This window comes from Carassius carassius, chromosome 47 (assembly GCF_963082965.1).
Source record: "Carassius carassius chromosome 47, fCarCar2.1, whole genome shotgun sequence".
Lineage (NCBI taxonomy): Eukaryota > Metazoa > Chordata > Actinopteri > Cypriniformes > Cyprinidae > Carassius > Carassius carassius.
Genome location: NC_081801.1, coordinates 20,829,100 through 20,852,564, shown reverse-complemented (window position 1 = coordinate 20,852,564; position 23,465 = coordinate 20,829,100). Strand labels below are relative to the sequence as shown.

The following is a 23,465-nucleotide window of genomic DNA, read 5'->3' as shown; positions in this document are numbered from 1 at the left end:
TCAGTTTACTATTTACGCAACTGACTTATATGTGACAAATGATATCCATTGTATATTCACACTAAATGGATATTTGTGTATATTATATACATTTGGTATAGAAATTGCCATGATGCCTAAAATGAAGGAAATTTGATACAAGACATACACAAATGTAGAATTTTGTCATAGTTATGAATTAAAATGCCAGTAGTGCTTCTGTTCATAAAATTTTTTAAATATAAATGCAAAGTTGTTGTAACAAGCAAAAACAGATCTAAGACAGTTAGAGCCACAGTGAAAAAATTACTAAATTATATATATATATGATATATATGATCAAGTGAACAAAAAAATTACATATCATGAATGATGAAAAATCATGCAATTTGGCTTGAAGAACAGTGGTGTATTATGTTTTGGTTTAGGATATAACACATGTATTTAGCATATAAACGAAAGCCTGTGGCTTCTGTGGCACATTCTTACTAGCACATATGCTAGACAGGAACATGAGTGTTGGCAACAGGCATAGATACGAACACATATACACACACATATTCTCTTGACACATTTCTTCACGCACACAGTTCTCTCTTAGTCTAAAATAAACACGAAGATAAACCACACTTGAAATTATCTTCAGTTCTTGCTACCTCTGACATAATGTGTTACTTTAGAAACCTGCTGCTTTCTCTAAATGCTCATCATCTGCTATAGTGAGCTGTCTATGCTATACTCTTATCAGTCTTTCAACAGCAGCCAAGCCTGAAACTGATCTGCAGTCTGTGTCAGCCGTTATCAGTGCTGTCGCAAAAGACAGTCTGTCAGGGCATTGTGGGATTGATTGTTGTGACTGGAGTAAGAGGCCCAAGAGACTTGAGCCGAGCCCCAAGCCAAGTAAGCAGTTTGCAATTCCTCCGTTTTCATTGAGCAGAAGCAAGGTCAAACCCCACTTCCCCACTGCATCTTTCAAATACTGTGTTTGTGTATATATATATATATATATATATATATATATACAAAGCATTTGGTCATGTTAAAGTACTAACCCTTTTTGCAATTACAGTGATTTCAGCACAATCATATTAAGGCTTCATAAGTTTTAGTGCTTTGCCCAACAACCCACTGACCCCTTGCAATGTCACTTTTACATTTATATTGGATTGATACAGCAATATTCCTAAATTGCGGTCACATTAGTGAAACTTTGTGGGCAAAACTAGGTCCTTTGTGTATTGCCAATACTGTAGATATATGAAGCACAGCTTACAGAGAAGTCACTTTCAAACCAAGCATCTTTTACTTTGGTCAGTGTGGCTAAAGAGAGTGACCAGCTTGTACACGTTGTGAAATCTGCATAGGGCAATCTTACGCCCTCACGCAAATAACTGCATTTTGCCCGCGAAAATTCACAAAACACTGGTAAATGTGACCGCACAAGTCACTGAAAGGTTGGCAGTGTGAGATATTATTTACACATTTACTACAATGGCAGCAGTTCATTGGCTTAAACCTGAGCTGGAAAACATGATTCAGCTGCATGTAATAGATGGGCAGTTTGGCTGACTAGTTAGAGCACAAGCCTTAAACACAGAGAGATAGTGATGAGGAGGAAAACAAGGTGAGAACAAGCAGCATTATAGTACAGACTAGCACCTGGTGATGTCAAAAGCCACAGAAAGCTTTTTACAAATTCACACAGTTTTTATGCTGTAAAAAAAAAGAAAAGAGTAATAAAATACATTGTAAACAGTCTGAGAACGATGGGGGGAACAACAAAACAAGAAAATCAAGGGCCTGCAATGTTGTACTATCCAATGATTGAGCCCCAAACAGTTTTTTGTGTGAGTTTTTGTGCATTAGTGTCTTGGAGAGTGATTGTGTGAGCACAGAGTTTGAGGCAAAATCTCTCAATAACCGTAAAATAATAAGCAGCTGAGCAGACTATTTAATTGACTACTCTTACATGTTTCAAAGGCCCAGCTCTACACGAAACAAAGGCATTACATTCTATGTTAATTTTTGTGTATGTGTCTGTAAACAATCAAACTGTGTGCATACCTTTGAGTGCATTTTCCACAAGATGGTGTAATCGCCACCTTCAGTTTTACAAATGTGTGATCTGGGCGTAGTATTTTGCATTTGTTTTGTTCCCATCAGTGTTACAGTTTACATGTATTACTAAGGACGTTGGCATGGATCAGAGATACTGCTGGTATAAGATTTCACAGGAATTAGTATTCGTAGTGTAAGGGAATCTATGAAATCAATTTATAAGCACAAGAAAAGACAGCACGCACACTCTATAAATATTCCGTGTCTGAACATTTCTTCGATACACCAATTAGATTTGGCACACCATCTTGTTTTCCCACATGAATGCTCCTTTCGATTCCTAGCAGGCTCTAAAGCTTGATGCCTGATGTGTTTACCATGCAGTGCACAACTTGGCAACTCTCGATGAGGGATATATCTCTTCTTCACTTCTATACTTTTTCTTTCTGAAGGGCAGCCGGTGTGAGAGGTTGAAGGAGGAGTGAAGATACACGGAAATGGTGAGAAGACCACATGAGCGTGAAGGTAGAAGGACCCTTTGCGACTTGAAAAACAACCACGTTTACCAGTGCAGTCCACAAACCGATCAACGACACAAGGAGACCATCACATACATAGCCTGCACACTCTGTTCGAAGTGAGAGCCACATTGGGATAAGTGCTTGGGAACCAGTGTATCCCTAACGTTTGGTTACCACTATATGTATCCTCTTTTATGAAAACTCTCACTTTTCTAGCACTATCTCCTCATATTTGGGTGGAGGATCACTGTAGGGGGCTGTCGTCTCATCGCTGCTGCTCTCTAAGTGGCCGGTAACTTCCTCGTAAGAAGGCGGTGGGGTTGCACCAGACAAGTGGGAAGCCACGGACAAAGACGAATCTTGCACGTACAGGGAGCGATTGTTCTGAGAGTGGCTGGCATGATGATGGGCGTCTTGTGGCGTGACTGAAGCCCCGCCCCTCTCTGCACTGCTGACCACCACACTGGGCCTGTCATTGGAGTGAGAGTTCTCTGAATGCGAGGGAGGGTCCCGGTGCACCAGGATGCGCGGGAGGCTGCGGGCGTTACGGTTAGCCAGATAGCGGTTCTGGGTGTAGGCCGGACGCCGACGTGTGGCCTTCTGCAGTTGACAGCGCCAGATGAGGAAGAGCGCGATGATGATGAGGAGAGCCACGCCCAGTAGGGGCACCACCATGTACACAGCGTCCGGCCGCTCCGAGCGAGAATCAGCATTACTGTTCACTGTGTAGATGCTGCGGTTTTTCCAGAACTCCATCTATGAATGAAGGAATAAATGGTTAAAGCCACTTACACAAATGAAACTTTTAAAATGCAGTGGCCTTCTGTGTTTTATACTTTTCACTAGCATTCACGCACCACCACCACCAGAATACCATTCCACAGTTTTGCCATATTTTGCACCATTTTTTTTTGACATTCTGCTGTTAAACCTGATTATTTATAAAATAAGTTAAAATAATTCTGGTTAATGTCTTCAACAAAAGCATATACCATCAATTAACAACCTTGGAAAATCACAACAATGTGTATATATTTGGGATTCATAAAATGCTAGCTAAATAAGTCATTAGGGCATTTTATTTCAAAGAGGTGAGAAAAATCATATACATTCCTTTTTAATTTCCATCACAGAATGCTATTAAACACAGTGGAATAGGAACTGAATAAAAATGTTCATGACTTAATTTTTTTTTTTGCGTTTTAAGAGAGTTTATTTTAGTAAACTCCACAGGGCTAAAAGTGCCAAAGGTAACACCTAATACAAACACCCACTTATGAATTATAAATCTAGTATGTCATGTTTGCTTGTAGGTAAAGCGTGTGGAGTAATTGCTTCGGTTCCTAAGAACTTTGCGACTGGCTCAAATTCTATGACAGCCGATTTCTTACATAAAAGCATCCAAATCTGGCAAGTACTTGTTCACACATATTTTTCACCCTAAAACTACACTGTATTAGCCACCAAATTGCTGAAACTGATTTACTAGAACAATCTGTATTCATAAAAGCACATCAAATCAAAATAATGGTACAATAGACTTATTATTGTTAAATTGCATCCACAAACAAAAAACATGGGAAATAGAATATCTTTACTTCTTTTGCAGATGAAGACAGGATTTACCGTTCGCTCTTTATTTTCAAACACTTCATTGGCCTCCTCAAAGCTGCAGCTCTCCTCGGCACACTCCCTCTCAATGTTGCCCGGCCGGAACTCCTCCAGGAAGCCATTAGCCCGTGGAAAACGTTTGAGGAGAGAGTTTGCATCCTTGCCATTTAGGAACGCTGAAAGATCGTAAGACATCTATATGTTTTAATGGGGGCAAAGGTGTTTCTCTGTTTGCTCCTGTGTGTGTATGTGTATACATATATGTATGTTTGCCAGTTCATGACTTTGCCAATGGATCAGGCCTGACAAATACTCATAATGGTTTTATGCCATTCCCATAAAATGTGGAATTACTGATAGTAAAATCTTTTATATCATTATTCTGACAACCATTTCCATCCATTTATCATTCTGCATCTCACTAAGTCAAAACAATTTTTTTCACAGAAAAAAATTAAAAAAATCAATAAGACCTATAACTTGCAATTAGAAAATAGACAGATTTAAAATAGGCATTTAAAAAATCTATTTCCTTAATATGGGCTATTTCAATGCTGAAATGAGTCAGCTCAAGAAGGGCTCGAAGAACCCAAAGAGCTTTGACACATCGTCGATTACATCAAAGTTTTATGTCATTTAACAAGGTGTATCAAGAACTGCTGCACTATATTTAGATCAGACAGAAATATGAATGGACCCTATGCTAACTTCAGTGTTTTAAGATGAAGTTGTTAAAATCTGGTCCTTACCTGCTGCCATACTACCACAAGAGAACTCAATTTGAAGTATTTTGACCTGGGGAGAAGAAAATATGCATTTAAAAGGTTAAACAAGGTTTTCTTATGTTGCACACTTGTTGTTATCGTATTTGTGGCCATTTGTTTTTATCAAATGACAGACAAAACAAATTAACTGAGAATCAAATATGAAATCCAGGCCATTGGCTTTTCTTGCAATATTCTAAATTATGACATAAAAAGAAGGCATCTTTACTATAGAAATCTACATAATCTCTTGCCCGTCTAAAATACGCTTATGGGGGAGGGAGGAGGGCGGGGGAGGAGGTTCCCATAGTAACGGAGCGGGTAGACAGAGAGATGCGCGAGCTAAATTTATATCACTCGAGCTCACTCTTTAACGAATTAATTTAATTCGCGAGTTACTATCGCTTTACCGCACATGGAAAATAAAATATCAGCAATTTCACATTTAATAAAGACTTGAATAAATAGAATTAAAAAAGTTTAAAAATAACGGTGATAGCACAAGTAAGAAAAATCAGACATACATAGCATACTTGAAATGCTAGATGCAATATATATATATATATATATATATATAATTTTTTTTCTCTCTCTCTAAGTGCAATTGTTTTTAGAAAATGTTGACAAAATAATTCAATGTAGGCTAATTACATTTCCTAAGGCCATTCCTAAAAGCAAAGAGCTTTATTAAAAGCGAATAAAATATTAATAAGTGACACATTTTCAGTTTGACTATAGCAGCTGACAGTACTCCTTAGAGGGTCTCTCAGGTCGATTACTGTATATTTATGATAGACGTGTATTTATAAACGCAGCGATTTTTTTAGTTGCCATGGAACAAAACAAAATAACGTGTATATTTGTAACTCAGAGATGCTAAATAATAATAAAGCCTACCTTCAAGGCTGTTGCAATTGCTAGTCCATTCCATCCCTGTTTCCAGCTAGGGAGCACCCACATGAGTCACGGGTGCCGTTTGATTAACACGCGGATGGACCAATAGGAGTCACGGATTTCCCCCGAATGTCCAATGAAATCTTACTATTGGTTTAGTAAACGCAAAGTCATACTTCTTGGGGAATGGGGAGAAATAAACTGGGTAATGTAGTCTGTCTCCGCGCATGTTTACGCTTCTCCGAAACAGTTTCAAGAAACCCTTGAATGTTTATGCCCAGATATTAATGTTTTATTCCTATCGTCATGGATGCGGAGTGCCACCAAGTGACACTTTAATTAGAAAAAGAGGATGACAGAGTTAGCATATAGTCGGGGGTCTCTTTCGATGCCACGCCTTGAGTTAAAAGACAGCATTACCCACAATGCTGAACCACTCGTCGCTGTTTTGCCGCTTGTGATGGTGCTTTGTGATTTTTTAAAACTCAGTAAGCCACATGCAAAATGACTTTTAAACTCATATTTAAATGTAACAACCAAATTGCTGTACCATTCTAAAATGTCTTAATATTGGTCTACAACAACAGTTTTAAATTTTCAGTAGGCCTTAATAGATAAATTATACATAGCAAAATGAAGCCAATTTCTCTGGCACTTGTGTGCTTTTTATTAATTAATTAATAAGCTAATAATTTTATAAGCTTATTTAGCTAAAGTGCATTTAATATTTGATTTATTAAAATACAGGCTCATTTTCGTTTTTTCACAAAATTAGTTTGAGCAATAATATGCTACACAGACCAAGTAGGACCCTGCAGTACAGTCATAGGCCCCCTAGAGGTCACAGACCCCCTGTTGAAAACCCATGATGTACTGTTATGATGTGAGACTGTAATGGATAATGGGCCTCTCAGTTTTAAAATCAGTCTTCCTTGTGTAAAAAAAAACAAAAAACAAAAATTGTATACTTGTATTGATTGTCCACTTGTGTACATAAAACTGTAAAAGTATATTTAAAAAAAGCAAAAAACAAACAAACAGATAATACATCAAATTAATGAAAAGGCCACTTAAGCGAATCTAAAGGGACTACAGATTCATGACTATATTTTTTGTTTTAGAAAGTGCACTCAGTAATGTCAAATTAAAAGTTTTACTTGAAATTAAATTTTAATTAATTATTTAATTACTATTTATTTTTTATTAATCTTTTATCATGTTTTAAAGAAGTAACCTTATTTTTGTGTTAACTGAAATATAACACATATAAAGTACTTTGTTCTATAACACATACTTTGTACTATAGTGTGTTAATATAAAGTTAATATATTTTAAATGTACTAAATTGCAACTTCATCAGTTACAAATACATTTAAATATGTGACATACACATTTCAGTTAAAAATATCAAAAGTGTGCTTGCCAGTACATTCAGTAGTACACTTTAACCATATTTCAATGACAATAGAAGTAATTATGAAATGACATATACTTAGGTAAGTCAAAAAAGCACTCCTAAGTTGAACTAATTGCAGTTAATATGCATTTAAACTATAAAACAATTGAATTTCATGGTAAATGACATGCAATAACGTGACTGAAAACATTTACATTCAGTTCACATTAAAGTATATTCTTTTAAAGTATATTATTTCTGTAATAACTACTCATTTTTTGAAGTATGCTATAGTCAAAATTAAATTTATCTTCTCAAGGATTTCCATATCTGTTCACTAACTTTTTACACTATAAGTATTTTATTTAACTTTTTATTATAATCATTTTAGAGGCACCTTTTAGTAGGTTTTGGCTTTCCATTGCCAAAATATTCTGAGTTGGGCTGCATGGCCTAAAGGAATTTTTTCCTGACTCATTGGTATAGCCATTCCAATGTCCCCCTTTAAGAAACTGCTTTTCTTCTGATTTCTGTTCATAGAAGTAACAAAGCCATCAAGTCAGGTCTCTGCTGACCTGTGACTTTAACAGAAGAGTCAAATCTTGAACATTTTACATTCTTAGGGGAACATTGTCATGGCAGACAGTGTCCTTTATCAATCCTCTTGTGTTTGAAACCTGGACAAACAGCAGAGGCCCTTCTAGTCAACAGATAGGGTTAGAGAACATCAAAGGACTCAAGTGAGTTCAAAAAAGAGACTTATCAGAAGCACAAATCCCAAACAGACAAGGTTTGCACTCATTTAAATATAGATTTTACTTCAAATTAAAAGTACAAAAAATATGCCATAAATACACATATATACATAAAATGCACATAAATCATAAGTTAGGGATGGGTAATAGAATACAAATAGAATTTTATATACAAAAGAATGTAAGAAACCTGAGATTTCCCAATGTGGGACTGCATTTTCACTGTTTTTAACAGGAATTACTTTTATGCAAGACATATCTGAATCTGTATTCATGTAATTAAAGTTTCCTGCATAAAACAATCAGTAAAGTCACTCTGGTTGTGCTCTAGATGCTCATAAGAAACACCAAGTCCATGCACTGAATTATTGATGGCACGGCTTCTCTAATAGAGTACAATGGGGCATTATCCAGTGATGATGTTAAATTTATGAACTTTTCCTCAGCGTAAAGTCACAGCTGCAGAGTTGGATTAGGTTGAACATTCAGTTGTAACTGGTGAAGTGACTGTTAAGTTTTAGACACTCCTCAGCGTCGCTGACGTCGTCTTCATCACAGCTGTCCTCCTCTTCCTCGCTGTCTGACTCATCGTAGAAGTTTATGGTGGCCTGCACTGGGAAATTTCTGAGCAGGGTCTCGCCATCACTGAAGAGGTAGTCGTATGACTTTGATCTGGGCCAATACAGCCTAAAGCATGAAGAAATAAAATGTTTAATACAAACTACGCAAACAGAAATGTAAAATAAGTCTTATTTGGAACGGATTAGGATTTTAGGGGCCAAAATAAAAGCATGTGACAAAACAAAACCATTGCTCAAGCTAAATTAAATGCTCACTGACCTGACGGGGTGCTGGAAAGACTGCATTTTGCCATCTGTTGTAGTGTTACCGGGTACTTCTGGCCTGGAGTAAGGCTGGAAAGAGTGAGAAAAGACGTGTAAGACCACATGCATGAAACACAACTCAAACAATGCTTCCTGTCCAGTGTTTATGAGGTGATATCACTGCCAGCTTTGTGGGTGTATAACACCCTGGGCAGGATGCAAAAGCTGTGACATGGAGGGTGTCAGGCTAAAGTGTTTGTGGGAAACTGGCTCCAACTCTGTTTCCCAAATCTAGAGGTGTCTGCTTGAATCTTGGCAAGCGATCGCTTGCTCTCTGGGAGCTGTTTACTCCTACACCTCGTCTCTGGGCACAGACTCAGTGTTCACACTCAGACAGTGGTGCCATATGGCTAAAGTGTCTCTGCGCTAGAGCTGCTCTCAGTTTGTCTTTGCGTCACTGAATGGGCTTGGTGTCAATGAAACACCTCCACTCTCACACAATCTGCTTAATGCTAACCACATGCCTGTCTGTCACCTTAAAGCTACCTGCTGCTCTTAAAAAAAAAAAAAACTCCACACACCAAACTGAAATTTTCTGTGCTGTTTACCCGCAGCCTAAATAGCACTCTGGCTCTGAGTTCATCACGGTACCATGTGTTTTCTGAGCTTAATAACATTCCTATACATGCAAGTTATATTGAAATATTAAGATTGCAGTGGTGGAAAAACTTACACAAGCGAGCTTGGTTCTCCCGCATTCAGTTTGTGCATCCTTTCTGGTCACGAGCCATGGTCTCCACAGGGAAGCTGGGCTGTGCATCGAATGACAGGAATATTTTAGATGTAAAATCTAACAGGCATCCTCTCTATATAGAAGAGAACAGAATAGAGTAGAATAGAATAAAGCAAATAATGCTCACCTGATGGACTGCTGGATGTCGGTGTTCATTGTATTGGAAAGAGGAGCGGTAACAAACACAGAATTCATTTCTCTTTTTTGCAGGGCGTTAGTCCCAAATAGTACTTTTTTGGAAGATCTCCGCGCTATGGACGCCTAGGATGAGTCGTTATCCTCCGGAGGGAAGTGAATGAATGAAGGGGAGTCGGCCTCGGGGTTTATATAGAGCTGGGCTGGAGCTGCAGGGGCGGGGCTGGACGATAGTGCCGATGCCAAATGATCTGAGGTTGTTTCAAGAGGGGGTTTAGTGCTGTTTGCCAAATGATGGGGATAGAGACTGCTGAGGACATTTTGGTGTAAAGACTGCTCCAGTTGTATAAACAGTGCGCCCCAGCGTGAGGGTGAGAAATCTGGTACCGTGAGGTTATTGCAACAACACGGAGGGGCAAACTTACACACCATCTGCGAGAAAGACGACGGGGGGCGACACAGGAGTGGGGTCATATATAATAAAGGCTAGTTAGTTATAAGTTTTAGAGGCTACATCGATTAGGACTACGTGCGTAGTTGTGATCAAACCATGCAGGCCTTCGTAAAACCAAAAAGGCGTGCCGTATCCTTGCTTATCCGTCTGTATTTATAGGAAAATAAGACGTTTCTTATTAATTCGCTGTAGCCTATGGTTTTTTTTCTTTGTTTTGCTTTTTATATTTTCAAGTTCTGTTCCCCTTAAAATTATAAAAGTATGTAAATAAAACTAATCAATAAAAACACTAGCCTACTCATTTCATTTTATTACTGAAGGCTATTAGACTACTTCTACCCGCTTATTTAGGTTATTACACGTTACCATTTTGGTTTTGTACAACAGACTAAGCCAAAAAAAAAAAAAAACGATTGGAGAAAATGTAATTTTCTCTCTGTTTTATAATAAACAACACCATGGGTTTATAGGTTAACTCTGTCAACTTAGACCTATAGCCTTGGCTATATTATTTTTTTACTTAGTTTGAGATTGCATAAACAGGATCGTTAACATTTAAAGTCATTATTTACCTAATTCAATGTTTAAAATCTTTATCTTAAAATACCTTTTCTTTTTTCATTTCTTTTCTTTAAATGACGTAGCTAACTAAGCCTATAGGCCTAGGCCTACCCCTTATTTAGATTTTCTAATTAGCCTACCCGTCTCTGCTGTCTAGGCTACTTTAATTGTTGCCTTTAAAAACTGATCTGAAAACAGCCCTTAACTTAAACAGCTCTTAATTTCACCAAAAGATTAACAACTAAAGTCGATCCGCGGTCAGTTCGTGCGAGTCTCGCGATGTTTGTCTAAACGCACGCGTTCACATTTAGCCCGTTAAGAAGGGTGCAAAATATCGCACTAAGCGAGTTTAATTAGGTCGTAATGGGGAGTTGATGGACTTCGTCGCTCCGTTTGGAGGAGCAAATTCGCGAGACTACGTCAATCCGACCTCCTATAGGGCCAGCAAACTGACCCGCGTCAGACAAAAGGCACAAATGGACAACTCAAGACAGCGATGAGCAATTGCTTAAACATACAGTTGAGATAACAGCTAATGCAATGAATCAATTAACGGTTGTATTTTCATTCACTTTACTAATCTAATTAGTAAAAGATGTGACGGGCAAACGTAGTCTTGCAAATAGATGGTAAAAAATTAATTTCCTCAAAGTCATGATGATATGCCAATTGTAGATAGATAGGCTACGTAAAATTACTCTGAATCTAATGGATTAGGGTAATGTGGGACACTTTTAGCCATTTGATTGTGCATCATATTTCCATATGAAGCCAAAATGATACATCAAAATGTTATATCATTATGAAATCCCTAAGCTGTTCCCTATCTAAATCAGAAGAAATTTTTCAGAAATTGTAATTAAAGGGGAAATGGCACATATATTAGTGCTTATTGTGCCAAATCATTTAAGAATTTGTGGATTTTCTAATGTGGGACAGCTCATGCTCAAATCTGGGACACTTTATTTTGGCTTATAAATAGTGTATTTATTTTTATTTTTTTTACAAAGTAAACTTCAGATTTAACACTCCTGGTTAAAAAATATTAATTTTTTTTTTTTTCAAAAGCTTGTGTTAATCAAATTAGAATGGTAAAAACACTTCATAACAGAAATAAGCAATCCTGGTCAGTCATGGACTCATCATGGTTCAGGACCCCATGTCCTCTAGTTGTGAATCTGGATCTTAAAACAAATAATATTACTGCATTATAAGCCCTAAAACTGACAAAATTACATGTATGGCATTAAACCTTCTTAATGCACATTTTATCAACTGAATAACATTGTATATTCGACTGTCCCACATTAGTCAAAACATGCTGTCCCACTTTTGAAACATCCTTTTCTAAAGTGGGACAACAACTAAATTTGATAGCATTGTTTTATTTATAACAGATTTGTAACCTTAACATTAATTTAGTGTAAAACCTACAGTATGTCATTTCAGTGAACTTAACAAGAGGTACTTCCTGTTTGTTGATTTTATTGGCCACATTTCAGACATAATTTCCAGAAAGTCAAGCGATTTCAATAACTTGACACACCTGCTAGAATTCAATACCAATCATGACTTTAATGTTGTAAAAGAAGAGATAAACACAATGAAGCTTATTTGTCTCACATTAGTCAGTGTCCCACATTTCACCAATCCACCCTGTCACAAATTACAACAGTTAAAGTAATTTAAAGGATCAAAGCATAGATAGATAGTTGGATGGATGGATACCGATAGAAATACAAAATGGTCGAATAGCAGTAGACTGTGAGGGTGGCAATAAGAGGTATGTTGTTTATTCTGTTCATTTGGGAGTGTTCTGGCTTATGGGTGTCTGTCTAGTCCCAGTCTGTTTTAACATTTGCTGATCTCAGAGCCTTGGAAACCCCCTGCCACTAAGGGCTCTTAAAAAATCTTCTCCCCCATGGTCAGGAATGCAGTAATCACCAGCCTGCTGCTCCTCGAGCCTAACCAATGTGTTATTTTATAAGCAAGTCAACACCAATCTTTAATTTAAAATAACAAGAAATGGATTAGTTAGAGTACATTATATATCTGTTCGCCCCAAGAATTCAACAAAAGTAAAGATGTGTGATTTATTTTGTCTTGCTCTTGTAATTAAATATTGCAGAGTCAAATACATTTATTTTGTCTTTTTTAAAATAAAATGTATTAACTTATATGTGACTAACACATCGTTTATTTTAAACTTAATGTCTTGCTATCAGACAGGGTTAAAAAGTATTATTTTAATGTTCTGATTGATTTGTTGGTTTGATTAAGTTATATATTTCAAAAATATTTCAATAATGCAGTGGCCGGCACATAACCTTTCCCTCAAGCCCAGATTGACTTAATCATTTAGATCACAGCACCGGTGAATTCCAAAATACACGTAATGGATTATTTCAGAGGAAATTCCATGGCTTAAAAGTTAACTGATTTCTCACATCTCAGATTTACTTAAAAAGAAAAATTATTTTCAAATTTTTAAATATGAAATTAATTAATATTCAACTGCAAGCAAATAAATTTCATATATTTTGTATGCACTTTAAATCATTGTAAAAAACATTGTAAAAAAAAAATAGTTCTACAAAATTAGATAAATCAAGTAATGCCTTCTTTTTAAATCTTTCACTTGCCTTTTACTTGACTGGTGCAGTATTATTTCAGTGTTTCAAGGGAGCAACTCTCTTTGTCTTAAACCACTGCATTACAGCACTTGAGCAATCGGTGTAGCTTTTCTTAAAGCTACAGAAAACAGCCCTCTGAAGGAGCAGTATTCCTCAAGAGGTAATGACTGTAAACCAGTAAACCAGTCAAGAGGTAATAGCATTATTATTACAGAAGATGTTTTAGATGCATTGTCAATTGAAACCTATTTATTACTCTAAAGTTGAAATTTTAATGCAACTATAAACATTTCAGATCAGTTTAGTTGACTATAAGTTAAATAGTCTTATGACTCTTGACCCCAACAAATGAACTAAACTACCGCTGTTTCCTTACCTACCGGTGCAAGTCTCTTGACTAGTGAGGTGAAAAAGTGCAATTCAGACTGTGAATAAAATAAAATTAATTTAATTTTGTAAAGAAATTTGAATGGGTCTGTTTAATTGAATCAACATGAATACAAAAATAAATAGACTAATGTAATGTGTCACTAATTCTTTAGAAAACAAAGCAAACCTAAAGCACTGGCATTTAAGAAGGATGTTATTAAATATCTCTTGGTACAGCTGACCTCTGCTCAGGGTCATGTGTCCAGTGCTGTTCATTCCAGTGACCCAGTCATTCTCATGTCTACACAAGCATCACACCTCTGCTCTCATCTGAAGCGGTGTGTGGAAGACACCAGTCCTCACACACCACACGAGCACACTTCTCTCCCCCTCTCTGTGTTCCAGGACCAGCATCAGTGTTCCCACATCTGCACCAACCTTCTAACTTCTCAAATCTGAACCTCGCTGATGCACATTCATCATTCACTTAACAGTAGAATGACAGAGTCCTGAAGATGAATGAAAGATTGTAGTGAATGAAGTTAATGAAATTAGAAAAATCTCCAATAGGGGGCAGTCCTTCTGCTCAATAAGATTAACTAAGTCCTGTATTTAGGATCCATTTAAACCATATGAACACTATAATACAACCTAATATTTTATTTTATTTGAATTACTTTTTTGGAATTTTTTTTTTTATTAAAAATTGAGAGCTTAATGTTTCTTCGGAAATATGTTTTCTCAGCTCAACAATTGATAAATATGTTGATAAACTACAGTACAAATACATTTAATAAACTGTACTTATTCACAGTTTTTTTTATTCCTGTCAAAAATTAAACCTGGTGCTACCCTGACAAAGGTCAATCACATTATTACCGTGACAGGTAGCCATTGAAAAAATGAATGTTTATGATCTTCCATCATACGGCTGACCTCTGCTCATGGTCATGTTTTCCAGCGCTGTTTATTCCAGTGACCCAGTCATTCTCACGTCTACACAAGCATCACACCTCTTGCTCTCATCTGAAGCGGTGTGTGGATGACACCAGTCCTCACACCACACAAGCACACTTCTCTCACCCTCTCTGCTGCTCAACTCTCTCTACTGGCACCCAATTACACAGAGTACATGTAGCAGAACCTGCATCACCGTTCCCACATCAGCACCTACACACAAATAAACAATGACCCTGCTTTTTCAGAATAATAAATATAATTTGGGTCCAGTTCTCACTAATAACTATTAACCATGACTTTTGCTTCAGTAAACTTCTAATTAACTGTTTATCAATCGTTAGTAAGGTAGTTTTAGGTAAAATATGGTCATGCAGAACAATGCATTAATATGTGCTTTATAAATACAAATAAACAGTCAATATGTTAGCAATATAAGGTTCTATGGGCTGAGCAAAAAAAGGTTCTTCTATGGCATCATTGCAAAAGCCCTCTTTTGGAACCATTATTTAAAAAAATGTAAAATTATTAATAAACTGCTCAACATATAGTTGAAGCACTGACACACACTGCAAATATACATACATACATACATATATATATATATATGTATATATATATATATATATATATATATATATAGTCCAAGAAAATGCATTCACATGTCACATTTAAAGAAAAAAATGATTTTTTTTGTCTATAACATGTGCAAACATATAACACATTTTAATAAACTTCAGCAGGGAACATCATTCAAAATGCTCTAAAAATGCAAAATATTGCAAAAAAAAAAGGAAATATTATTAATACATTCTAAATCTCCTTTGATCCCTAGAGGCCCTCCACTTTCCGTTTGAATTTAGCCTAAATGTAGAAAATACATTTAACAAAACATTTTTTTAATACATTTCAAAATATATTTTGGTTAATGAAGGTTAAAACTAAATATATATTTCTATTTCAAAAATATATTTCGTTGGGTGTCACTGTTTGCAACAAAAATTTATCATATATATGTGACCATGGACCACAAAACCAGTCTTAAGTGTCAATTTTTCGAAATTGAGATTTATACATTTATACAAAGACGAATACATAAGCTTTCCATTGATGTATGGTTTATTAGGATCGGACATTATTTGGCCGAGATATAACTATTAGAAAATCTGGAATCTGAGGGTGCAAAAAAATCTAAATACTGAGAAAATCGCCTTTGAAATTGTCCAAATACAGTCTTAGCAATGCATATCACAAGTCAAAAATTAAGTTTTGATATATTTACTGTAGGAAATTTACAAAATATCTTAATGGAACAAGATCTTTACTTAATATGCTAATGATTTTTGGCATAAAAGAAAAATCTATCATTTTGACCAATACAATGTTTTTTTGGCTATTGCAACAAATATACCCCAGCAACTTAAGACTGGTTTTGTGTTCCATGGTCACATATATTTTTTGCCATATGGGATATATGGTGAATTGCAAGATAAACTTATTGATCTTTGAAGCTTAAGTGTGATATCAAGAATATTGTATTCATATTTATGATGTGTATCAGTGTAAATGGTTAACAGACCTACATTGCTTTAAGCAACGACCGTCTAGTGACCCTGTTCACTCATGCACTTCTCATCTTATCTGAGGAGGTGTTGAGGTGACACCAGCCCTCACACCACAGATCACCACCATTCTGCTCACTTTCTGCTCCGACACACATGCCCAGGTCAAGACACGGAGCCAGGGCGGCCATTCCCACATCAGCACCTACACACTCTTGACCTGGACGCTGACCTCAGATTCCAGCACCCTTTGTTTCTACAATTTTTCTGCTACCCATGAAAGATTTTTGGACAGTTTTTGAGGTCAGAGAGATAGAGAACTCATTATTTCAGTGTGTTTATAGCTTAAGGTATTATGAGTCAAAGTTAATTCGTGTTGATTTGGGAATAAACATTCAGACTCAGACTATCCTGTATTGAGTGTACAGGACACTCCTCCACCCTTTCTGCTCCTGCGCTGTCTCTCTGTACTGACACATCATCCTCTGAGTCCAAACACGCCGTTCCCACTACAGCACCTACACATCTTACCCCTGACCTGAGAGATGTGACCAGTGCAGATATACTATAACTATATCAATATATAGTTTATTTGACCTTTAGTGCAGTTCAGTACAAGCTGAAAACATTATAAATAAAAGCCACTTAGTTATAATGTGAAGGGTAATTTTGGTGGCACAAGTAGGCAAACATGGCCTGTCACATGTATCTATTGTTTTTGCTGGTTCGTGGTTGCCCCTTCCAGTAAAAGGCTGGATTATTGGTATAATCTCATTACAGTGAGGTGATTAAACTAAGATTGAGTCAAGGGTTCAGCTGAAAGCGGCTCAAACTGTATCTGCACACACACACACATGCACTGTTCACTGTTTCTGCAGAGGTACACTTTTTGTTGACTTGATGAAATAACTAACAAGGTAGGCTATTAAGTATGTTTGTTGTTACATTGCACGTTCAGTGTATCAGTGTGTATTTGATTGTTGTCTATTAAATACAAATGTTTATTTTTAAGCAAATCAAACAGAAGAATGAATCAAACTCTTGATTACAGCAATGTCCTTGCCGTGTGGCAAATAGTTGGTCTATGAGAGGATTGTAGCCTAACAGTTTGACTCACCCTTTTAAAGAATTACTTTACGTTATGTATCAATTTATAAAAATACACTGCTGTTTTCATTTGTTTAAAAATGTATTTTCATACTTTCAAATTTTCTGTGACCTGTTTCTCTTTAAAAGTATGTTTGTGCTTTAATCCTTTTTCGTTCAATTAAATACTAGTGCGGTTTATGTAACAGTTAGGCTACTTCCGGTCATAAATTTAATTGGTCGCCAGCAGAGCCGTTGAAAAACACCTATTTTTCAACGGCTCTGCTCGTCGGAATGAGGCCATAATGATCGAGTCATTGAATCATTCAGAATCAAACGATTCGTTTAATGAATCGATCAACACTGTAGCGTGTTGTACTGTGTTGATTCTCCTGTTGCTTATTCTGGAAATATTTTCGTTGGTGGAAAAAGAAACAGACAACGTATGTCAATATTGTGTCTAAAATGTAAGTTACTCAATATCAACTTCTTGTTTATTAAATTGCTGTATAAAAACAATATCCCACTAGCAGTTAATGTGATCGATTTCTGAACGGAAAAACGGGGACATTTTTAGTTTAATGGTCAAAAAAATCATTGAAATCTCTCTCTCGCTCCTTTTTTGTTGTTATTTGTTATTATATGTTATTTGTGCTTTTAATATGTATATTACTCGGGCCTTTGCAGTGTACATGCAAAAACTGAGACAGACCAAGTTAAATCCAGAAGAACTGTGGCAACGTCTCCGAGACAACGATTTAAAGTTGGTTCGACGTTTGACGATTAATATTAGACAGATATTACGCGAAAAACGTCAATAAATACTTAGTGGATGAGTATAATTGTATAAAAATGGCTTCTTTGAAAAGCATTAGAACGTAGGACTGAACACACATCGCAGTTTATTTGTTTTAATCCTCCACGATATGTTGCAACGCATAAAGGATCTAGCAGCGGTGAGCTAGCGCTTAGGCCAGTTAGGGACCGTCTGCAAAGTACTTGTGAAAGGATAAAACGATAACGAAGTTAATTGTTTCCCATCAGAATGTTTTGTACAGTTACCAAAACAAGAGTAATTTGTGCACCAAAGTCTTTGAAATATATAAAGATAAACACTTATAAAGCTCACTTAAATTTAAATAAGAAATATTGTAAACATTATGTGATAGTGGTTATAATTATATTATTAATATTAATACATATATTAATAAACAGTAAAACTAATAAAATCATTATCATTCCATAATCCAGTGGTTATGCAGTAGGCTGATTCATTTTAATGTTTGTTGTTTTTACGTTAGCATGAAACCGGAAAAAAAGGTACACGCTATTGAATTTTAATCCAATAAATAAATTCATTTAAAATAAATTATGTATCAACCTTATGGTGTGTGTCTTTGTTACGGGTTTTATACAAACATTTTTATATTTGTTTTAATCACAGAACTAGAATAGAAAACATGGTATTGAGATTCAACAGGTAAGACAAAGCTGGCAAAGATTGTTGTTTTGTAGCTGTTTTGAGGAGTTTGAAAAACAAATTTTTAATAAATTAATTTATAACACAAAGTTTTATTACACAACTTCAATGGGTGTGTCTTTTTACAGATTAGACAAACATTTTGACGGAGGTTTAAGCCACAGAACTATAATAGAACACATACTATAGGAACCAATACATAATTTAGTTTACATTCAAAAATCGATTGCAAAGCCTTCCTCAGAGTCTCCAGTATTACTGCCCCTAGAGGAAAATACTGCAGTTGTTTTGACAAGACAAAACTATAGCTAAATTATGTCAAAAGCTTCAGAATTTTTCCCAGGAGACAAAAAAAATTTACCCAAAGATTTTGTGAGACCTGGAGAGTTTATCTGTTCATTTAGGAATCAGAAGCAAGGCACACCCACAGTGCATCCTGATTTGTATATGATAGTAAAAGAAGGCTGTAAATATTGTTCTTTGGACAAGTAACATGCCTTGAAGTTTAGATATTCAACTGTGTGCATTCTTAATAAATTTTTTTAAACTTCTGAATGTCAAACTTGGTCAAGACTAGTGCAATATCTTCCTCTAGGGGGCGGTAAACGGCACAATCTTTGTAATGCTTTGGCTTTGCAAGCTTTTTTTCAATCATTCCATTTCAAAAACCCTTGATGTGTTGTAATAAAACCAACATCTAAATGTTCTTTTATGAACCTGTAATAAGACACACACCTAAGATCTGAGATTAATTTTTTATACATTTCACAAGTAAAGGATTTCGATGGAATAATTGTGCTTTTTGCTCTTGGTATTGCAATTTGCAGACGGTCCCTGTCCTGCACTTTTACATTATAAGGTCTATATGGTTACAATACCTTAAAGTAGATTAAATCAGATAAAACACATTGTGTGTTCTTTTCTACATTTGAAAACAGTTAAAACATAGTATGTTTCTTGTTATTATGTTAAATCGTTGAAGAACTATTGAAGATTTCTGGGGCTGAATTTCAAATGAAACGTCTAACGTCAAACATCGAATCAACTTTATATCGGTCCAAGACATTTCTAGAAACCTTCCTGCAAAGCTACAGTACTGTGAAGGGTTTTTGGAACTTGTGTAAAAATGCTGTTAAGTGAGGGTGCTTTCAAAAATAATGTTTAATGTTAATCAATTAACTTCAATTAAATAAATCCAATCAATATATGGTGCGACCAACCTTTTTGTTTAAAAGCTTTTGTCCTAGGTACACTTGCACATTGTTTTTAGGTAGGTTTCTTGAAGCATCTTGGAGACGTTGTAACAGTTCTTCTAGATTTAGTCTTTCTGAATTTTTTCTGTTTCTTTAAGTAATCACAGACAGACTTGATTATAGTGAGATCAGATCTCTGTGTGGAGCACTGGCTGTTGTCAGACTCCTTGTGCATACAAAAATCTCACTGAATTATTACAATTAATGGCAAAAGGAATCTATATCTAATGAAAATGTCATTTTAGTGTAACATTGAAATTTTACAAATCACAAAACATCTAATAACATTTGTCATTTTTACACTCCTGGGAAGAAAAATTAAATAAATATATACATAACACTTACTTACTTGATGATTGATGCTGCTCTTTCCCACAGTGGCCTTGTTTTTAGGATGAACTCAGAAAAGGTCAGTTTTGGGGTGAGTAGGAAGTAAATCTTTAACTTCTCTTTTCTAGAGGTGCTTGTGTGTACATGGACAGGGGCAGCTCCTAATATCGACAGCAACAGAGATGGTAGGAGCACAAATAGAAGGACTGTGGGAACACAAGAACTACTGGAAACATCTCCCTCATTAGCATATGTAGTGTAAGTACACTTGCACCTTTTGTGAAAAAGATTTATACTTTAGTATACTTTTAAAAATGAGTGTATTTATGACAAAATATACTTCAAAATAATATTTCTTAAGTGTGAATTGAATGTAATGTAGTTTGTTTAATTTATTTAATTAATTTTATTTTAGTAGGACTAAAGTATATTTTTATATGTCATTTTATTATTCTGTTATTAGTCTTAAATATACTTCAGAATGTCCTTACAAGAGATTAAACTAAAATGGACTGTAATGTAATTTCTATTAAAACTTGTGTTATGCATTTAAAATATATTAAAATGTTAATGCATTTAAAATGTGTTAACTTTAAATGTAATATCACATAACACAATACATTTAAAATTATAATCAAGGACTGTGCAAGCGTATCGGTTAACACATTCTTTAAAGCACAAATTTTTTTTTTTAATGTACTTTGAAGTAAAACTTTTAAGTTGACATGATTACAAACTGCACTTTTTAGAAGTGTATAGTGTGTAAAGAAATATGAAAGTCTTAAAGTAGCATTTGATTTCAGTAATATATATTACACTGTAAAATGTTCACTTAACTTAAAAACCTGTTGACAATTCACGTAAATTATTTTTTAAATATATTATTTACTTAATAATTTTAAGGCAACAGGTTTCTTCAATTTTTTTTTATTCAGTCAACTTATCACTTTACAGTGTACCTGCAAGTACAGTTTTTAAAAATATATACTTTTAATATTTGAAATACACTACAAGTGCACATTACAATTAACTAAGCACACTTTTTCAGTTGAGATTAATAGATTTATTGGGCTGAAGTGTGTATTATTTTCCTTTACAGTAATCAAGCGTAAGTTTTTTTTTTCTTTTTGAGAACACGTTCAACCAGTGGGTGAGATGGTGGTAGCAGCACTGGAGTTGATGGGGTTCTTCTTTGGCCTCTTTGGCATGCTGGGGACCCTGGTAGCCACTCTTCTGCCCTATTGGGCAACGTCCGCACACATTGGCTCCAACATCGTGACGGCGGTAGTCAGTATGAAAGGTCTGTGGATGGAGTGTGTCTACCAGAGCACCGGAGCCTTCCAGTGTGAGACCTACAACACCCTTCTGGGGCTCACCACTGATCTACAAGCAGCCAGGGCCATGATGGTCATCTCCTCCATCTTTTCTGTCATGGCCTGTGCGGTGTCCACCGTTGGTATGCAGTGCACCATCTGCATGGATGGCTCTTCAGTCAAGAGCAAGGTGGCTGGGATAGGTGGTTCTCTCTTCCTCCTGGCAGGGCTCTTGTCATTGATCCCTGTGTCTTGGAAGACCCATGAGTTGGTGCAGACCTTCTACATGCAGAACATGCCAGCCAGTCTAAAGTTTGAGATAGGTGACTGTCTATACGTGGGCTTGGCTTCTTCGCTTTTGTCCATGCTAGGTGGAGGGCTGTTGAGTGCATCCTGTTGTGACGATTTGGATGGCAGCAGGGGAACCAGACGCCATTACCCCTACCCTGACCGCACCGGACCACGTGGACCGTCCCATTCGATACCCTACCATCCAGCCACAAACCCCAACCTTGCCAACAAGAACCAGACCCTTAACAGCCGTACAAGCACTAGTACCCACTCCACTGCGCCAGCTCAGGATTCCAGGAAATCAGCCCGGCAGAACACAGCAGCCGGGTATGATGTCACAGGCTACGTTTGAGGATTTGTGCTAATCGTTTTGTACCATTTTTCCGAAAAGCACTGAAGTGATTAATACTTGGACTCTCAAAAAACTCTTATAATAGACAGAATGTTGGATTAAGGCACAAGAAGAACAGACACACGCCAGAGAAAGAGCAAATGGTTTGATTGCATACAATATTTTGATTTTACTTTTGGCTTCTCTTCTAGACAAACATTGCTGTTCTTTTTTTAAAGGTTTCAAAATTCAAAATAAACAGCGAGATGGATTTGTAAATATGCAAAGCTAATATTTGATATTGACTTTTCAGCACTGGGTCAGTTAACTTCATTACGTGCACTTAAAAATATGTACTGTTTTTGTATTCACATGTAGTTTTTTGCAATGTTATTGTGCTTTTTAATGACTAATTTGTTAATTACAGTCATTTTTATTTTGTCATCAAATTTAAATATACTCAGTTTGAGCACTAAATGATCACATTCATTTTCTTAATAAATATCTGGGTTGTTTATTAGTCTTTGGCCCCACACTTCTTACATAAAGCTCTGCTATTTTGTTCTAATCAGCATACACACTAAACATCTCTCAATAGGTAAATCAATACACTTCTCCTCTTCCTCCCTCAAAAGCACCATCACAAATATGTGATAATTTGGGTAATTATCCAAGCATCTGTATATTTAAGAGTATAAATGTAGAAGGATGTGTTTTGAATAAGAGGACTGAGAATGCTGGTATACTTTGCAGTTTTAAACTTGTTTCCGGGGACCTGCCGGGGGGGCTGTGAGTGAAGGAGAAAAACACTGTAAATTTGAGCCAAAAAAAATAAATAAATACAGTACCTAAACCCAAGAGCACATTACAATAGTGAGCAAAAATTAAAAATGTCTACTGTACACTGTTAAAAATTTGTTTTAAATAAAAAGAAAAATGGAGTATGATTTACACGAAAATACTACTAATGTCTTTCTACATAAAAATTAACATTTAATATAATGCATTACTTGCCATTTCTTTTTAATTAATTGTGAAATGTACTACCATTTTGGGAATGATAATTAATACATAAAATTCTTTTCAAAGTAGTAGCTAATAATAAATAAGATTTT

At 35.9% G+C, this 23,465-nt stretch overlaps 3 protein-coding genes across 8 annotated transcripts; 1 reads left to right on the top strand and 2 right to left on the bottom strand.

Moving 5' to 3' along the window:
• Window positions 1-2,762: 2,762 nt before the first annotated feature.
• On the bottom strand, window positions 2,763-5,895 carry LOC132130490 (transmembrane gamma-carboxyglutamic acid protein 3). Of its 2 annotated transcripts, none has more exons than XM_059542206.1 (4): window positions 5,831-5,895; window positions 4,919-4,964; window positions 4,185-4,345; window positions 2,763-3,314 (listed from the first exon to the last, which is right to left on the bottom strand). In XM_059542206.1, exons 1-4 carry the CDS (start codon window positions 5,891-5,893, stop codon window positions 2,763-2,765), a joined length of 822 nt encoding a protein of 273 aa, XP_059398189.1. In that variant the 5' UTR covers window positions 5,894-5,895. The 2 variants fall into 2 exon arrangements, with proteins under 2 accessions (XP_059398189.1, XP_059398190.1); XM_059542207.1 differs by having other exon boundaries at window positions 4,185-4,364; window positions 5,831-5,876.
• A 2,119-nt stretch (window positions 5,896-8,014) lies between these two features.
• Window positions 8,015-10,238, bottom strand: LOC132130230 (protein ripply1-like). Its single transcript, XM_059541937.1, has 4 exons — window positions 9,723-10,238; window positions 9,536-9,614; window positions 8,819-8,892; window positions 8,015-8,665 (listed from the first exon to the last, which is right to left on the bottom strand). Exons 1-4 carry the CDS (start codon window positions 9,788-9,790, stop codon window positions 8,464-8,466), a joined length of 423 nt encoding a protein of 140 aa, XP_059397920.1. The 5' UTR covers window positions 9,791-10,238; the 3' UTR covers window positions 8,015-8,463.
• A 6,838-nt stretch (window positions 10,239-17,076) lies between these two features.
• Window positions 17,077-22,962, top strand: cldn2 (claudin 2). Of its 5 annotated transcripts, none has more exons than XM_059542649.1 (3): window positions 17,077-17,183; window positions 20,544-20,673; window positions 21,515-22,961. In XM_059542649.1, the coding sequence occupies exon 3, from the start codon at window positions 21,571-21,573 to the stop codon at window positions 22,369-22,371; it is 801 nt and encodes a 266-aa protein (XP_059398632.1). In that variant the 5' UTR covers window positions 17,077-17,183; window positions 20,544-20,673; window positions 21,515-21,570; the 3' UTR covers window positions 22,372-22,961. The 5 variants fall into 5 exon arrangements, with proteins under 5 accessions (XP_059398632.1, XP_059398633.1, XP_059398635.1 ...); XM_059542650.1 differs by lacking the exon at window positions 17,077-17,183 and adding an exon at window positions 17,716-17,819; XM_059542652.1 differs by lacking the exon at window positions 17,077-17,183 and adding an exon at window positions 17,734-17,823 and having other exon boundaries at window positions 20,546-20,673; window positions 21,563-22,962.
• The last annotated feature ends 503 nt before the right edge of the window (window positions 22,963-23,465 follow it).

Coding starts and splice junctions, on each gene's coding strand:
- LOC132130230 (XM_059541937.1), bottom strand. CDS start 9,790: ATGAATTCTGTGTTTGTTACCGCTCCTCTTTCCAATACAATGAACACC. Junction 9,615..9,722: donor GACATCCAGCAGTCCATCAG/GTGAGCATTATT, acceptor TTCGATGCACAG/CCCAGCTTCCCTGTGGAGAC. Junction 8,893..9,535: donor GGAGAACCAAGCTCGCTTGT/GTAAGTTTTTCC, acceptor CACTCTTTCCAG/CCTTACTCCAGGCCAGAAGT.
- cldn2 (XM_059542652.1), top strand. CDS start 21,571: ATGGTGGTAGCAGCACTGGAGTTGATGGGGTTCTTCTTTGGCCTCTTT.
- LOC132130490 (XM_059542206.1), bottom strand. CDS start 5,893: ATGTGGGTGCTCCCTAGCTGGAAACAGGGATGGAATGGACTAGCAATT. Junction 4,346..4,918: donor TTGTGGTAGTATGGCAGCAG/GTAAGGACCAGA, acceptor ACGATCTTTCAG/CGTTCCTAAATGGCAAGGAT. Junction 3,315..4,184: donor TTGAAAATAAAGAGCGAACG/GTAAATCCTGTC, acceptor CTTCATTCATAG/ATGGAGTTCTGGAAAAACCG.